This window comes from Ursus maritimus, unplaced genomic scaffold, assembly GCF_017311325.1.
Source record: "Ursus maritimus isolate PB19 unplaced genomic scaffold, ASM1731132v1 scaffold_21, whole genome shotgun sequence".
Lineage (NCBI taxonomy): Eukaryota > Metazoa > Chordata > Mammalia > Carnivora > Ursidae > Ursus > Ursus maritimus.
In genome coordinates, this window is record NW_024424564.1 from 20,655,982 (window position 1) to 20,675,275 (window position 19,294).

The 19,294-nt window shown below is 37.4% G+C and overlaps 1 protein-coding gene across 1 annotated transcript in view; it reads left to right on the forward strand.

The window, feature by feature from the left end:
* ACSS3 (acyl-CoA synthetase short chain family member 3) overlaps positions 1–19,294 on the forward strand; it is a 149,047-nt gene that overhangs the window by 93,228 nt on the left and 36,525 nt on the right. Inside the window, exon 9 of the mRNA XM_008710354.2 lies at positions 7,041–7,144. Coding sequence (XP_008708576.2) covers positions 7,041–7,144 — 104 coding nt within the window. The remainder of the gene's footprint in view (positions 1–7,040; positions 7,145–19,294) is intronic.

Below are 19,294 nucleotides of genomic sequence, written 5' to 3' on the forward strand. Positions count from 1 at the left end.
GTATTACAAATAATCTTCACCTTCTGATTTCAACTTCTCTTTCACTTAGTGGTAACTTTTGATAAAGACATGTGCCTTTTCATCAATATTTTTTTTCTGTGTGGTTCATGCTTTTTAAAATCCTACTTAAGACATTTTACCTGTTCGGAGGTCAGAAGTTAATCCTCCGTGTCATTTTCTAGAAGCTTTATTGTTTTACCTTTCATATAATCTACCTGGTTTGATTTTTGTGTATGCAATGAGGTAAGGGATCAAAGTTCATTTTTTTCCCCTATGTGTATCCAATTAATCAAGTTTCATTCATTGAAATGGCCATCCTTTCTCGCTGTTCTGTATACCACTTTTGTCATAAAAGTGTCCACAAATCCTTTTTTTTTCTTGTTTCAATTTTGTTTCATTGATTGGCTTAATTGCCTATATTTGTGCTGCTCTCACATTGTCTTTGTCACTATAGATTTATAACACATCTTGATATGCAGTAGTAGGAATAGCAGTACGTCCATTTCTTCTTTTCTCTTTAATCTTGGCCCATTGTATTTCCATACATGTTTTAGTATTAGCCTACCAGTTTACACACACACACACACACACACACACACACCTAGAATTTTGAGATTACTTTGAATTTATAGATTGATGTGATATAAACTGACATGTTAATATTGAGACTTCCAATTCATAATCATAGTGTATCTCTTAATTTATTTAGGTCTTTAATTTATCTCATTAATGATCTTTTGTTTATTGTGTGAAAGATCTAATATTTATTTTAAGAAATTTTATTTATTTTTTTCTATCAAAGTATACTGAGCATACAGTGTTATATTAGTTTCAGGTGTACAATGTGGGTAATTCAACAATTCTATACGTTTCTCACATTCATCATGATAAGTGTGCTCTTTATCTACTTCACCCAGCCCCCCCCCAAATTATGGATTCAATTTCATTTGATTCAAACTGCTTCTTAAATTTGTGACTTGATGGCTTTCATTATTTTTAGAAACTTTAATCCATTATCCCTTCAAATATTGCTTCTATCTAATTTTCCCTTCTTAGACATTGATACTTTAATGACACGTTAGAACTTTTTACCGTATTATCTGTATCTCATAGATTCTGTGTTTTTTCTCCTTTATGCTTTTCAGTAGTGGTTTGGTTATTCTCTTTTAACTTATATTTCGGGTTTTCAGTCCTCTGTTCACTTGTATCTAAACTTTCTTTCAGTTCCTAAGTTTATATTTTTGTATCTTTAAGTTCAAAGATATTTGATTCTTGTAATTTGCAGTTCTTGGCTGATGTTATACAAATATTTCATAGACCTATTCAGAGTTATTATGAAGTCTGTGTCTAATTATAAGAATATCTGATTTTCTCTGTAATTTTTTTTTTTTTTGAGGTCTCTTCTTTCCTTTGCATGTTGGCATAGAGCCTTCTATCTCAGTAGACCATTGTGTGTTACTTGACACTCTGGAGTTGTTAAGGCCCCACAGAATAATACTTACTTTTGGCACACAATTAGCAGAAGGGAAGATCACTCAGTTAAGGATTTAGCTAACTTGGAGCTAGACTTCAGTATTGAGAAAGCTAGTTTCTTTCCAGTTTATCTCTATTGTTAGGATATACATCTTCAGGCATTCCAGCTGAAACCCTGAGGGTTTTACACCCACCCCTTTCCACTGTGGGTCTTTTGACTTCAGTTTTCCTTTCCCAAGACATTGTGATGGCAGGAATTTCTGTTGATTTTCTAAGCCTCCTAGCCACAGTTTTTGTTCTGTTTCTTGGTTTTTCAACCACTGTCTGCTTTAGCATATATACTAAAGGGGGAAAAGCAGTGAGTCAATGTCAGACAGCTCTGTACATTTTTTTCTTTGGGATCTTAATGTTTCCAGGGTTCATTACCCTTGTTCTCTGATACCTTAAAGAGATGTTTCTTTTTTACATTCTGTCTAGCTTTTCTAGTTGTGCTTGAGGGAGAGATTGGTGGACAAAATGTTAGTAGATCCTTGACAGAGTGACAAATGCATGTGTAATACTAACACTAGTGTCTTTACATTTTAAAAGTGAATTCTAGTGGGGAGCAAATGGAGGAAAATGGAATGAAGGAAAAATGGAGATAACCTCAGGGCCACTGGTGGCAAAAAGTAATGATGTTCAGTGAGCTAGGAGTTGATGAGGCATCACTGGAATAATCTATTTTTATTTAACTTCTTTGGGCACAAGTGAAGAGTAATTTTCACTTGTTTGGTAGTTTATGGAGCTTGAAAGAAATACTCATTTTGATTTTCTTCTGTTCCTAATTTATTACCTGAAAATTCTTCATCAGAATTTATCTTTAGCTTTTTATCCATTTCTATGCAGCTTCCTTTTTATTTGGGACTAAAATTAATTTGACAGTGTTACCGTTTTTCTGTTTCTCTTAGCTTAATGTTCAGCTTCATTTGAGTCTTGAATTCTACTCAATTTTTTATAGAATTGGGGAAAGGCTTCATTCCCATTAATCCCCTCCACTGTTTTTTTTCTTTCTCTGGATATTGTATATTATAATTTTGTTTATGTTTTTAGTATTATATTTGGAAGTAAATTCATTTTCCCATGTGTTACTATCAGCAGAACATTATCCATATTATTTATTAGTCCATCATAACCTAGGACAGCACTATCCAATAAAACTCAGTCTGCAATATGATAGGTACTAGCCACATGCGACTATTGAACTCTTGACAAGGGGGATAATCCTACCATGACATTGATATTTTTACTTTTTTAAAATTTCAGCTAATTTAATATCTAAATAGCCACATATGGCTAAGAGATACCATATTGTACAGAACAGATAGAAGACCTGTGTAATTAACTTAGGTAAATTTATCCCCCAGTATCCAAATTACTGCACAAGAATGGTTAATTTTAACTTTTATAAACTTTTCTTTAAAGATTTTATTTATTTACTCATTTATTTATTTAGAGATAGAGAGTGTGAGTTGGGGGAGGTACAGTGGGAGACAAAGAATCTCGAGCAGGCTCTGAGAGCTGAGTGCAGAGTCAGATGCAGGGCTTGATCCCATGACCCTGAGATCATGACCTGAGCCTCTTGCTGAAATCAAGAGTCGGTCACTTAACTGAATGAGCCACCCAGGTGCTCCTTTATAAAATGTATTTTTAAAGAAAAATTATTTAAAATTTTTTCATTATCGGGCATTTATCACTTCACATTAATAAAATAATGGCAAGGTCATTAATGAGAAATTTAACTGTTAACAGAGATGTTACTATTCTTTTTTTTTTTTTTTGCAAGCCACGAAATGTCTTTTTTAAAAAAAAGACCATTTATGCCCTTAAGTATGAGTTTATCTTTAAATTTACCTTATAATTTATCTTTAAATTATAGATTCATACTCAAGTTTTTTCTTTCAGTAATCATCTTGGTTATAAAAATATCACATCACATAGAATGATTTGCTTACTGTGAGGAATTGGGAGTCAAATAATATTTAAGTATTTATTACAAGACAACTTTTTCTTTAGTTGTATTCTTAATTCCTAAATTCTTGTATACAGTATGTTAATGTTCATTAATGTTACACAATTGGGAGCTTGTAATTGATTAAAGTAGTAACTTTGGGGCAGTTTGAGGAATTTCAGTAAAGAAATAGATTGGTAGTTTCTAGTGTATTTAGGGAAAGGAATTATCTATACTACTTTGACATTTTTCTAAATCACCAATGATCTCACAGTTTTTCCTCCACTTTTAGTAAAGAGTAAGTGATTTTAATGGAAATGGAAGAGATTGTCTGACATGCAGAAAAACCAGATATCACTTTTATTATACATCATGGAATATCATCTCTTTCTATATTGCTTGTTAGTGCCAGCATGGAGATAGCTACCATAATGATACAAATATAATTAAAATCTAAGAAAAATGAGTGATAGATTTGTACTGCAAAACCATAATAATAAATACTAAGTTTTAAAATATATAACGTGGAAATTTGTCAAATTTGAAAAAACTCAATGTTAATTAATAGCTTATCATTATAACCAATTAATTAGATTAATTGTAATTTACTTGACTGGGAAAAAAAAGCCAAGAAATCATTAAAACTTGCAAATCTGCTGGTAATATCAAGATATGTATTGTTCTTTGATTAGCCAAAAATTATTTTGTATTGTATGCTAGTATTTTTAATTGACAATATTTAATACCATGTTTTCAAAAATATATATAATTGTAGATCTGCAGTTTCATATTTAAACACATGACCACCTGGACTGTCTAACATTCTTTGGAATAATCTGTCACTTGATAGACGATGGAAATGTTACCTGTGATATCTACAAAACTTCCTTGTTCTTTGCCTCCAGTGTTGGAATCACCCAAACCTATTTATAAATTTTAATACAAATTATTTACATGTGTAATGTTCATAATCACAGAAGGTTTCTGACGTATTAGGAATGTGTTTAACGAAGATATAATTAAAATAAATTAACATTTTTCAGCCATAGGACTATCAATAATATGGACATATCAATAATATGATAAAATATCAATTTTATATTTAAAATTTTGTCTTGTGGGGGCACCTGGGTGGCTCAGTTGGTTAAGCATCTGCCTTCGGCTCAGGTCTTGATCTCAGGGTCCTGGGATCGAGCCCCAGGTCAGGCTTTCTACTCAGCGGGGAGTCTGCTTCTTCCTCTGCTCCCCCCCCCATGATCTCTCTCTCTTTCTCTCTCACTCTCTTTCAAAGAAATGAATAAAATCTTTAAAAAAATTTTTTTGTCTTATTTTTACATAGCATCTAAAATCACAGATGTATTGACCTCAGTTTAAACTTTGAAACTTTATACTAAGCTTTGTGCTATTTTAACCTCGTTTTAGTAATTTAATGTATTGCTATTTGGTTCATTGTGCTGTATCAGTTTTGTCAGATGAGGTCATATTTGATATCCACATTTTAATCTTTTTTTAATTTTAATTTTTTTCAAACAATTATATATTTATTTGAGAAAGAGAGAGAGAGAGAGCTTAAGAACGGGGGAGGGGCAGAGGTAGAGGGAAAGAGAGTCCCAGCCAGACTTCCTGCTAAGCCACGGGGCTTGATCCAACCTGAGTTCATGACCTGAGCCGAAATCAAGAGTCAGACACTTAACTGACTGAGCCACCTAAGCGCCCCCCACATTTTAATCTGAAGCAAGTTATAAATGAATACACATTTGATTTACCTAAATTTTATCTCAAATTGCAAATATATATATATATATAAATATATATGTCAAAAAATCTGATTTAGTCTTTTCTAGTTTCTGTTTCTTACTATTCTCTTTTTGTTTTCCCATTTTCATCCTTTTTCTCTGTTTCCCTTAAGTGCCCTGAAAGATTTAAATATTACCCTAGCAGCCTTGCGTACTTTGAGAGATGACTCACCAAAATGATTGATCCACATTATTTAAATCATTTCTTAGCAAAGACTAGTAATAGCAAAGACTAGTAATGGGTTCTTTTCTGATCTGAAATTTGAAATTATGTTTCTCTGTCTTTCATTATTTTTCCTGGTATTTTCCTCCATCATGGTCATTCCTACTTTGCTTCCTGATTTCTCCTGCTTACTGCAGATTCCCCAGACAGCACTTTTAGCATGATTTTCCATTCCTTATTTTTGTACTACACCCAGTTCGTGTTATCTCTGCTCAGCCTCCTAGACTACTAATTGAGTCTGTGAAAGCCGAGTGGTTGCTCTTCAATTCTTTCACTTTTATGTTATACATTAAAAATATCCTGAAATAGTCAGAACTTTTCTCTCCAGTCACTGTTCCATTGTCTATTTCCACACTCTAACAAAACAACATGCTTCCTCTTTTACTTAGAAGAATGAGTCAAGCTGAATAAGTTTTGGCAACTCCCCACCTGTGTACTTCATCTTTCAGAGCTTCTAGAAGTATTTAAGTACCAAAAAATCCCAGATATTTTTATTGGTGTTCAGGTCATGAAGATGAATACTTTTAAGGAGCTCCCAGTCCAGTGTGGGAAATGGACAAGAAACGAATAAGTATAGAATAAGATGTATGTTTATAGCAGAGGACGGAAGAGTATATTGTTGAAGCATCGGGGTGGGACTGTCTGAATCTCCATGAATTTTCATGGGATGATAAGAGAATGGTAAGAAATCTCCTGTGGCTATATTACATTGTTTAGGATGAGTAGGCAGGTTTTTATTGATTTGTTTATTACTTTGATGACAATGAATTAACTCTTCAAACATGCATTCCTTTTTTGACAGACAGGCCATGGAGACATTCAGAATGGAAGAAAACAGTCATTCTCTCAATGAACCACCAGTAGTGTCAACCCAATTCCATTTGTCTGTTTCGTCCTTTCAATTCTGTGGCATGGTGCTCCATGTCAAATATTCTTCATCTCTTAATAACCTTATATTCCTTTTGATAAGAGTCTTTTGACGTAGAAGGCCCCAGGGGTATTTACTTTTAAATAACCTATTTTTCTTATGTATGTCCTTGGAATTGGATAAATACGTGCTTGAAATCAGAGTAATCTTTACCAAAGAAACTCACCAAAACGAACAAGAACATCATATTTATGAGCTTATTTATTGCCTTAGCTGATACTCAAGACTATATTTTTGTGTATAGACTTAAGTAGAATATAGCAATCAAGCGTGGAGCTAAAATTAGCAGAGAGAATGTCGAGCAGGAAAAGGTTTAGCTTTGATCATTAGATGAATATGACAGATGTATTACAAAGATCAACTCAGTTGCTCTTCTCAAAACTGAGAGGCTGTAGCTGAGAATTCTACATTTGAGGCACCTCTCTTCAGTGCTGTGATGTGCAGTTGGTGACCTTTGGGTCAACACAAAAAATGCTTCTCTCCATTCTGTAGTATGATATTGTGATAATATAGCTCTTTTCCTTTGACAGAACTAATATGGTCAGATTCTAGAATGTTTAAAAGAATGAGGATAATGTTATTGACATATATTTTCAAGGAATAATTTGAATTTTCTCCCCCTCTTATATTTAGATTCAAAACTTTATTTGTGGCTGGAGAACGATGTGATGTGGAGACCCTGGAATGGTCCAAAAAGGTCTTCAGAGTACCTGTCCTAGACCACTGGTGGCAAACTGGTGAGCATTTTCCAAGCATGTTCATAAACATTGCGGATGTGTTCAGAAACACTGCAAGGGCCGGAGGAAATTCTGAACTGTGACCAACAGGCACACACTCAGGATTTAGGGGGTTCTGGTTTCAGTAGAAATAAGCGATCCTTTGGTATTCCTTTTGTTAAAAATGTCTCAGCAAATGACATTGATGACGCCATTCTCTTGGTCTCTGGGTGTGAAGTACCGAAGACCTCTTTTACTTTGCATATACCCAGTAAGTCACTAAGCTACAGGTTTTCCCTTGAAGTGTCTGTCGGATTCATAGCACCTCAGTACTCCCATTGCCTTTGAGCCGTGGCGGCTGCGTTAGTATCTGCCCTGATTTAAATCCTCCTCATCAGCGTCTCTCTTCTCTCCGCTTTCCTGCACACCCTGCACACTGGTCCCAGAGTACTTTTTTTTAATTTTTATTTTTTATTTATTTTTTTTTTTTTAAGATTTTATTTATTCGACAGAGATAGAGACAGCCAGCGAGAGAGGGAACAGAAGCAGGAGGAGTGGGAGAGGAAGAAGCAGGCTCATAGCGGAGGAGCCTGATGTGGGGCTCGATCCCATAACGCCGGGATCACGCCCTGAGCCGAAGGCAGCCGCTTAACCGCTGTGCCACCCAGGCGCCCCCCCAGAGTACTTTTTTTTAAAGCACTGTTTCTCTCATAAGATTTTCTGTGGTTCTCTGGCTCCCCTCTCGTGTTCCGTAATATCAAATCTTTTCTGCTTGGCTTTGAAGACAGAGAAGTGTATCTTTTTCCAAAACTTTTATCATTATATACATTATTTACCTATTTTGTTTATTCTCTGTTTTTCTCCCACGGACTGATCCTTGGGAAACAATTGTCATATTAAGTGGATATAACATAAAATTTGGTACAAATTTAAAAAAAAGAAACACCTCTCTGCTGCTTCTTTTGAGGCATAGTTGTGTACATACGTGAAAGTAAATCGATATCTGGAACGTGTTTTCCCCGTCACTAAGTGTAGGGATTTTGTTGGGTTTTCCATTTGACCACAAAAGTAACAGTGAGCTGTGAGCACCTTGTGGCCTTCCTCTGTACGTATTTTAGTTCACTTCCACTTGGTTCGACAAACTAGATCAACCCTCTTAGGCTAATGTTTTCAGAATTTTCATCTTCTGAGTAACTGGGGCAGAGTATCACATTCGAATACAAAAATTAATCAAGTTTCCTTGCAAAAAATAAGCCTGATTTTAAAAATAATTGGAGGCTAGAAGATCAAGTGAGTGAGGAAAACTGAAGCTCAGTGTTTGGTATTTTAGAATTCTTTGATGCTGATAAATTATACTTTTTACATTATCTTTTTGTATATTGCTCTTTGGGAAAACATGTTTTCCATATCCATTGTAGCATTAAATATAAAACGAGTGATCAGAGTGGAATACAGTTTCCTTTAAATAAAAGGCAAATCAGAAAGAGTTTCTATTCTCTCTAGTTTTATTTGCCAGGGGAGAAATTTCTTATCTAAATTCAGGTTTGTAACTATTTAGGAAATAAAAAAGATAAGACGGAATTCAGAGAAAGAGCGGTGCCATATGTGGAAATACATAAAAACAAGTGAAGAATTATTGCCTCTGCAAAGAAAAGTATTGCTAGAATTGCTGCATCCCCTGTTCACTAGGAAAGTTCTAACAGTTCTTCTCTTAGGCAGGGAGAAGAAAATATCTTGTCACTTTTTTTTTTTTTTTTTTTAAAGATTTTATTTATTTATTCGACAGAGACAGAGACAGCCAGCGAGAGAGGGAACACAAGCAGGGGGAGTGGGAGAGGAAGAAGCAGGCTCATAGCGGAAGAGCCTGATGTGGGGCTCGATCCCAGATCGCCGGGATCACGCCCTGAGCTGAAGGCAGACGCTTAACCGCTGTGCCACCCAGGCGCCCCAATATCTTGTCACTTTTAAGATGGTTTTCCTTCCCTGGCAAAGCGAGGGGTTGTTTCCCACACCGTGAACTTACACAAGTGTTTGCAGAAGAGTTTTGTTTTCCGCCGTTAAAGGTCACCCTGCCACAGCCTACTGAAGGGAAACCAGCACATTAATAAATAAAATCATGCTTCTCTTCCTTTTTCTTAATATTGTTGTACATAATAGCTTGTGCAGATGTAGTTAGTGCAGCCAGGCTTACAAAAAAGCTTACTGACGCCTGAGAAACAAGCATCTGAGGTCCCTGGCGAGTACTGAGTTTCCTGTGAATTTGCTATTTTTCTTTAATGTATTGTTCAGAGAAAATTAATAGCCACATTATGTCAGGGTACTGTCACTCTAATCGGGTTTGAATGGCTGCTCAGTACTGTGGAAAACAGTGGATTTCTACTAATCACAACTGATTCTTTCACCCCCTCCCATCCGATTTTATAGAATTTGATATTGTGTCCAGTTAATGCACACAAGTGCCTGCAGATGGAGAGGTGGGCAGTAGCCGGCTGGGGAAGAAATCCCTCCTGGGCGATGCAGATGTCGGCTACTAACAAAATCGAGTTAGAATTTTTATTCGGTTGTCCAGAGGAAATCATGATTTTCAAAGGTGTAGGTTGTGGTAACGGCAAAGTGATACTGAAGTTTAATATTTGCAACCGTTCACCTTTCTTAAGGTGATATCACAGTAATGTTGAATCACCAGGGGGGAAAAGGCAGGTACTTTGTGAGTTATTAATAACTCTTAGGAAAAAGAAAGGAAAGTTCCATACTTCTGGCTTGGTCATGAATTTCCTAATGTTTTACATATCAAATAGATGGGGGTGCATTTCCACAGGAGGTGTGCCAGTAAAAACCTGATGACATTTGAAGGAATGTTCAGCTTTGGCCAAAGGGATACTTTTCATTTCAAATTTCAGGTTTTCTACAAGATCTCTTTTCTTTTTATTGACTTAGAAATTGATTTTTTTAATATACTCGTACACTTTTACGAGCCTTCCATACAATGTATAATTTATGACTTTGCTCTCTGATAACATTAATATATGTACACAAATGAGCTGTTTCAAAACGGTGATGTATGAGCTGGAATTAATTAGGGATATGTTAAGTAACTAAAATGTATGAATAAAAATTGATTAATTCCTGTGACTTGAGTTATAAGAAGGCACTCTGCAGTCAATCCTTTTCATTACCATGTTGTTTTTGTTACATAAGTGAAATTTGTGTTAGCGACTGCAGATTTCTAGTGACTAACATTCTCTTTTGGCCCCTTAATATCAACACTCTTTAATAGCTGATTTATATAATATCTAAGATTCTAAATTGAGAACTAATCTGTGGAAAATTTGAGAACTGATCAACTCCTTGTAGGAGCATTTCAAGAAAGATCACTGTTCAACACGACTGAAATATTAAGCGCTGGTTTTGGGTTGTCATAGTGCAAAAGGTATGTGCTTTCATAAAGAAAATTCGTCTTGTTAAATTTAGATGGGGGAGTTGTTTCCATTCGGTTCATAAATCTGGATAAAAGACAAATTGTTGTCATTTATCCAGATGTTTTATCTTCCCAGCAACTTATCTATAAAATGACTGAAAACTCTGGATTATTGACTGAATTTTTCATTTTCTTTTGTACATGGAGAGAAACAGAGGTGCTACAATCATAATTTAAAAAGGGGGAAATTAAGGGGCGCCTGGGTGGCTCAGTTGTTAAGCATCTGCCTTCGGCTCAGGGCGTGATCCTGGCGTTATGGGATCGAGCCCCACATCAGGCTCCTCTGCTGGGAGCCTGCTTCTTCCTCTCCCACTGACCCTGCTGTGTTCCCTCTCTCACTGGCTGTCTCTATCTCTGTCAAATAAATAAATAAAATCTTTTAAAAAAATAAATAATAGAAAGGGGGAAATTAAGAGAATAGGTAATTGTCCCATTAAGTTATGGTAATTCATGTGCAGGAAAAAAAAAATAAACAGCCAGAACTTCATTTTCCTCAGGTGTACAATCACCAGAAAAACACTGTACTGTTATTAATCATTTTTAGCTTTTCCGGAAATCAGACACAAAGCACAATTTTAGAAAGAACTGTCTGTGCAGTGCATGGTGTCCTTTGCAGGAAGGTTTCTTTGTTTTTTTGTTTTTTCTGATTGCAGATAACCATAAAGGAATGGTTTTCCTTATGAGTGAATGACCAAGTACCAAAAAAAAAAAAAAAAAAAAAGCTTCCTTAAATTTCAGAGACTAATAACTAAAACCCAAAACATAGTAGATCTTATTCTTTTTTGAGGTCTTCTACCTTTCCTCTCCTCTCCTCTCCTCTCCTCTCCTCTCCTCTCCTCTCCTTTCCTTGATAATTACTACTAAGCTGTGATGCTGGTTTAGAAATGATTGTAACCAAACAGCTTGGCGTCCAACTTCTTAATGTTGTTTAGGTAGATACACTATTTCTTCACATGCCGTCAGTCGGTTAATTAAAGACGACGACTGTGAGGTTAGAATACTCGAGTTCCACAAAGGCTTTTATAAAGGACGACTTGGTAAAAGGGTGAGATGAAAGGAATCCATGATTCTTCCCATCTGTTGCCAGAATATTATCTGTGTGGTCCGCCTCAGAAGATACAGAGCTGGCATTGAAAGTGTTTCAAGTACCTTCTGCCCAAGTAGAGAGGAAGTAATAGAAGTGACCTAAGAGCTGCCAACTCAAGGAGCAACTGGGTGATTTTGTTGTTTGTCTGTTTACTTGTTTTGTTTCGATCACTTTAATGGGGGAGTAAGATTCTTCATAGAATTTCAGAAGCCCTAAGGAGGGATTTCAATGAGAAAACAGTAGTCACCTAATGGATTGAGACATTGGTGACAACTTAAGTTATTGATCTTTCTTTATCTGCCTTGAGCCGTCTTGGCTGAGTTCTTATGTCCTAGAGTAATCACAGTATTTCTGTCTCTGTTTGATTGAGCTGCTGTAGTTCTAATTGCAGTTGCCAGTTCTGAAGTCACTGTATTCTAGATATAGCCTAAATCCTCCTTCTTGGAGGAGTCCGATAATTCTGGATTTTATTAAAGTGGCTCCAAATCCTCCAGCAAACTTCAGTCATGCCAGTTCTTAAATCAAAATCATTGGTCTTAAAAGTACACAGAACACTAATACCGTATTATTAAAATGTGTCAAGGCTACTTGACGTGATAATCCTGATTTCTGCACAATTTGATAGGATGTACTTTCTAAGAACAGGCAACTCGGACGACAGCTTTAACCGTAAGAATTGGTTAGGCTGACCCAACTCAGCCGTATCCTTAGGGTTATCTGGACAAGATCCATTAGCCCAGGATTTTTTAAAGACGGCAATATTTTTTCTTTACAAAAATCAAATCCACAACATTGAATAATTAATTGCAAGTTAATAACAACTACCCTGAGCAAGGATCTCGGTGGGAAATGGTACAGGTTCAAATGTAGTACCATCTCATTTCTCCCAGCTGGGCTCATTGTGAAACACAAGGGCAACACTTGAGGATTTGATATGTAGGATATCAAAGCTTAAGCCACTTGTTTTTCTGGATCATCCTCTTCTTTTGTTACCCCTGCTTTCTCAGACATTCTACTTTTGTGCATAAGTTGGTACGCTTTTTGCCAAGAGATTCTAATCTGTCAGGGTATAGTCCTAAATTTAGTCCATAGTAGGGAATTTTCTTCATCTTCGGAATTCATCATTGGAAGCTTTGTGATTCTTATTATTTCTGCCTTTTTTATTTTTTTTATTTTTTTTTAAGATTTTTATTTATTTATTCGACAGAGATAGAGACAGCCAGCGAGAGAGGGAACACAAGCAGGGGGAGTGGGAGAGGAAGAAGCAGGCTCACAGCGGAGGAGCCTGACGTGGGGCTCGATCCCATAACGCCGGGATCACGCCCTGAGCTGAAGGCAGACACCCAACCTCTGTGCCACCCAGGCGCCCCATATTTCTGCCTTTTTTAAAAACTATTTTTCAACTATGTGCAAAATGTGTGACTTTCTTATAACTTGAATGTACTTCGCCCCCTGCAAAATCCTGTTTATTTTGCTGCAAAGTACTTTTCTAGGACTAAGGAATAAGGGGCTTTATACGGGTGATATGACAGTGAGGAAAGCGTCTTCACGGTGACTTACCTTGAAGATTCTATCTTTAATTATTTACAAGCTATTCTCTGTAGCTTGGGTGCCAATAGTCGCTAGCAAACGCTCCGCCGGCGGCAGATCTCAGCGTGAAATACACCTGTGTACGACCAGACTGCCTTCCTGTGTTTACTTTCTGCCTCTTTGTTATTCCTGGCTTTTCGGTTTTACTTAATGTCCGAGTCCGAGCGGTGTAGCTTCATTAAAGTACAGGCCTGTATTTTCAAAGACACTGGATTGCACCAAACGCCTTTAAGTGCACACTGTGGAATTCCAAGTGCTGGGTTGAAGTGGGGGGTGAAGGCGTTGCCAGCGCTGGCAACGCCTTCGCCCCCTGAGCTGGGTCCAGGGTAGACCCTAAGCTACTTTCAAATCATAGAATGCAGAGTCTTTAGTGATATGAATGAATCACTCCTGCCTGCTGCCTGTTTGGGTTTTTCAATGCAATGGTCAAAAATAAACTCATCTCCTTTTCCTCATTCCTGGGAAGACATTTTACATAGTTCAGCATGAGAAGTTGTGATTGGGGAAAAAACAGTTTTATGGATGCAGTGGCATCGCAGCAATGTTCAGCTAGCGATGCCGACAGTATCCATCTGCTGAGAGAGAAAAGTCCTGACGTCATCTTGTTGCCTGGCAACAGTATTTTTTTTTTCTCATTTAGAGCAATCTTCATTAGTTTAAGGTAGGTAATTTTTACTGATCATTTGAGAAGCAGGGGCTTAGAGGTAAGCTACCTGAATTTGATTTGCGGAAGGAATAATCTCTTGTCAAATGTAAAGCAGGCTTGATGAGGCTTTTCTTTTTGAAAGTGAATAACTGTTTACAAATTGTTAATCCATCTGAAAATGAATCTCCCAAGTCAAATAGCAGCCACTGAATCAGACATTGTCCTCTTCACAGCCTGGTAATGTAGAAGGAACATCAAGTTGGGGTTTTTTTCAAATACGATTACATGAAGTAGTTTGGTTACATACAACTGCTTTTTGGAGTATTTATTTGTACTCATTATTGTATTAGTGATAATGTTTTCACAGAAGACTGAACACTGGGAAATTGATTAATAATATAAAGTTGGTTTGGTCTTTGAAATGTCATCTATTCTAATCCTCCTACCTTTGGCAAGAATCACATTTAATCCACTCTTGAAAGGTAAAAATCTGTTATGTTTTTGTAGATCTTTATAAGAAAAAAAGAGTTCCTAAGCCCTCCATTGAAAAACCTTACTGTCTGGAAATATCTTTTTCCTGCTGGTGCATGTAAACCCCTACACTGTGGGTCCATTGACCCCCCAAATAGTTCCCAATTTCTCTTTTGCTGTCAGTTCTGATTCCGAAAACCACAGGTGACTATTCTCCTTGGAAAAGCAATGTACGTAGTGGAAAGAGTTGTGGAATCCTAACAGGATTGCCTTCAAGTCCTGGTTCAGCCGCTGACCCGATAGCCATGGGCGAGTCCTTGATCTTCCGCTTGCACTTTATTTCGTGGGCTTGTAGAAAGCTTGAAAGGAAGTGAAATATGTACAAACAATGCAGCCGACTTCCCAGCCTGTCGTTAACACTCAATAAAGATTTTCCTTTTCCTTTCCTTCCTATGACTCACCCTTCATGTATATAAAGACCATCGTTAGCCTCCTGGCCCGTAGATAATCCAGACTCAAGAAAACTTGGAACATGAGAGCTCAGTTTCTACCTGAGAAAAGGTAATCATAGAGAGTTTAATTTCTCGGAGTCAACCAGCTAGTGAAGATTAGATTTGGAACTCTCCTTGTTCTCTGCTCTCCAGAGGCCTCCCTTCCCAGGTCTTATCTCATGCCTTCATTAATTCAATGTTTCTTATCTAACTCAACTGCAGGTTATTTATGAATTTTCCCCCAGTTAGAGGCAGGAAGGGGCTGGTAAGGGAGAAGGATAAGACCACAGCTGAAATTAATGGTCTGCTTCCAGTACAGAAAGTTAGGCTGCTTTGAATTAAGTATTTTAAACGGTAATCGTACCATCTCGTGAACACAAAGATTAAATTGATTTTCTCTCACCAGTGTACATCTCACTGTTCTGCTTTCTTCTGCTACCACCGTTCAAGTTATTTATAGCGCACTGTATAGATTCAGAGGTGGAGAGAATGGTTTCTTTACAAATTGCTTTTATGCCCATGATGATGCTGTGATTAATATGGCTCAGTGGTACCAGGCTGCCGAACTGATTGACTTCCAGGACTTCAGCTCTCGGCATGGGCCACCAACTCCTAAATCTATATTGCGTAAATGTAGTGTTTCTAGAACCACGGTGTGTACAGAATGGCAGCTTTTCAGATGCAGCAGAGTTGGGCTCTCTGAACCTGCCGTTGTGTTCCTCCTCTTAACCCTCACTCACATCTACTCTTCTTTCCATGTTGCCTTTCATGTGTGAGCAAAAACCCTGGGGTGGTCCTGGACGTCTCGCTCTTGCTCAGTCTCTGTGCCCAGACAATCGCCACGACCCTCTGACTCTGAGCATACCTCAGATTTGGTCTCGCCTTCCACTCCTGCTCACCCTCATCAGACCACCGGCTTCTACCTGCCTTCTTGCTCTGGGGTTGGGATCCCAGCTTAGTGCTCCAGTGTGCAACTGAAGAGATTTTTCTACCGTGCGATTCTGAGCAATCACTTCTGCTGAAACTCCCTGTGTCTCTCCTTGTTCCCTAATGATACCTGCATTTCTTATCATGGCGCAGAAGATATGTCATGATCTGCCTCCGCTGCTCTCTCTCGCTTTGTCTCCTGTTCTTTCTCAGCCACCCGGTTCCCCTGAGCTTTGTTATGCTGAGTAACTTGCCGTCAGTCCCTTGATGGTCTAACTTCTCCACCTTTGAACATGCTATTTCTGTTTGGCATGTCTTTCTACACTTAACACTGCCTTCTCATTAAAAGAAATGCCTTCCAGCGAATTCCGTAAGTATGTATTGAAGGACTGACCTTTGAATATCATTCCTGAGATAAGAAAATGTTGGAACCGAATTATAATGGTAACATACAGCTTTTTCTCTTCTAAAGCCTCTGATCTCCCACTCCCTGATTCATTTTAGGATTGCGTTATTCTGTGAGTCGCTGTTTATTTTTTAAGAACCCTGACCTTAATAATGGGAACTGGAGCCTAAACCCATGTAAGAAGTATGTATTTACTAGTCAGCAAACATTTCCTGAGCATAAAATGTCAGGGACTAGACTGTGTTTGGTCCTGCGGATTCAGATGATTCTCAAGCACCCAGAAAGAACCTAATTTCAACCACTGCCTAGGAGAGAGTTTTCAGATAATTATATGCACAATTTCTTTTTGAGAATTGCACTAGTTCTTTTTTGAAAGATTTTATAATGTTTTTAGTGGCAAGTGTTCCAAGCGTCTATTGCTGTGCAAAAAAAAAAAAAAAAATTACTTCAAAACCTAGCAGCTTAAAACAATAACCACGTGTCATGGTTTCATGGGTGTGTGTTATGGGCAATGATCAGCAGGGGTTTTACACTCCATGTCCTGGGGTTTTGTTTGTTTGTTTGTTTCCATGTACTGTTGATCGAGACAACTCAGACAGTATTTAGTGGTGAATGGGCTGGCCTGGTGGGTCCAAGATGGCTTTAGTGTCATGCCCTGGAATGGCTGGAAGGCTGGAGTTGGTCAGGACTGTTGATGTGGATGCCTGCAAGTGGCATTTAGTGGGGAAGATTCAGAATAATGGGCCATTTTACATGGTGGCTCAGAGGTTCCAGAGATAGTGATCTAAAACTCTTCATGCCTGTGCCTGGAGACAAAGAATCGCTTCCACTCTTTTCTCTTATTCAGAGCCATCAAAAAGTGGCCCAGATTCAAATAGAGAGGACATAGGTCAGACGAATTGCAGCCATCCTAAATCTCCACGGTGGGTAAATTTCAAAGTTGTCGATGTAGCCTTCTGAATTCTTCAACATAATTTCCCCTTTGCTCACCATTCATAAATAACTGCTGTCAATATTTTTATGTGTATCTTGCCAAGATACATATTTTTGTTCAACACATAGCATTTACAAAAAAGAATCATATTATGTGTTCTGTTTTACAGATTTTCTAAACAATATTTTGTAAGAATTATTTCCTATCAGACATTTTTCTATGATGTTTGAATAGCTTTGCATTAATTCTTAATATGGAATAATCTCTATTTTTGGACAATCTTCTAAACATTCATATGAATAATACTGTGATAAATATCCTTAATGCTTTATATTTGTGAACTCTTACAAATCTTTCCTTATATATATACCTTAAAGTAGTACAACTGGGTTAAAGAGTATGTGCATTTTTAAGGGCTTTATAATTGCCAAATTGCCTTCTAGAAATGTCGTGTTGCTCTATACACACCCCCACACTTCTGTAACAAAAAGTGATTCTCTTTGGCTTATGTGGGCACTTGTCTCCCTGGCACCACCTGACTGTGCCCTAGTCTTTCTGCTAGTCTAGTGAATTCTCATGTTCCTCATGTCCAGGAAGCCACAGAAATCTCAGTATTAAACAACTATTCTAATGCAGCCTCTGTCTGTCCACGCATTTTCTCATACGCATCTTTCTCAAAAGCCCAAATAAAATCAATCTGATCACAGAACCTGGATGTTGTACAAATATTTACATAAATTTTATTTGCATTGTTGAGATTCATTAACTTTTTGTTCAAAAGCCCTCATTAGCTTGCAGGATCTCTCCCACCGAAAGCTTAAGGTCTTACAAGGACTTCAAAGTAGTTTTAAATGATCTGTCTCCTCACTACCTATCTGAGCTTATCTCCTGGTAATACTTTCCTCATTTATTCTGTTTCAATAACACCAGCTGCCTAACTACTCCTGAAACACTCTAGGAATAAGCTTCCCTCAGGACCTTTGCATGTGTGGTTCCTTTCTCGTAGATTATTTGCCCTTAGATGTCATGTGACATAGGTCCTCACTTGTTTCAGGTCTTTATTTAAATGTTACCTTCTCAGGGAGGTCTTTCCTGGGCACCCAATCTAAAATTGCAATTCTTCCGCATCACATCTCATACCCTGTCTGTTCTTTATAAAATTTTCTTAGTGCTCATGACTGTTTAACATGCCATATGGTTTATTTATGTTTTTTATTGTTTGTCTCTCCAACTAGAATGTGAGCTCCTTGATGGTAGGAATTGTGGTCACTTTTGTTTATTATTCTATCCCCAGTTCTAATGAGAGCACCTAACATATAGTAGCTGTTCAATAAGTGTTTGCTAATAAGAGATATGTCCCAACATTACTTCCACTTACGAATATGAGAGGCTGGGCTCACTCTCTGTCACCAGGACTGTGTCTCTGAGACAGTCTGGTGATTTCTCTTCAGCCCTCTGTGTTCTCCCTAAGAACCTCACAAGTGGTACACTTGTCTATTTCATTCTTCTTGTCTGTAAGAACTATGCAAACCAGGGCAAATGGTTTAAATTTTCTAGGTTAATCCTTAGTATTTTTCATTTGTAAAAAGAATATTCCCTTTTCTCCCTATCCCCCTATGTAGTTGGATTAAATGCAATAATATAAACAAAAAGCACTTAGCATAATAGACAGCATAATTCATATTTGAAAAAAATGTATATTCATTTTCATTCCTTTTCTTCCTTTAGAGTTAGAAGTTTTAAGGAAAATTCCCTTAGACACCAGTTCACTAACACAATAAGGTAGAGAGGCAGTAAAGTGAAGTGTCTGCATTAGCCGTGAATGCAGTATGACTATCAACGGACCAAAATAACATATTCTTCACAAGCTTCAGTTCCCTGCCATCTTCTTCCTGGGTGTCTCTTTCTAAGATTAGGTATCTTTGGAAAGATTTCTCCAAATGAAGCATCCAATTCTGTTCTTCAAAGAGAATGTTCTGGTTTGCAGCTCTTTTCCTGGTCACAGTGTGACATCCGGATTTCCTGCTTCCCTAGATAACTGCTAGCCGGTTAATTATAGCCTGGACAGTGTGAAGCAGATGATTTTAGAATATCTTTGCAATGGGGCTTTGGGAGTCCTTAGAAGTTTGATTAAAGCCGGC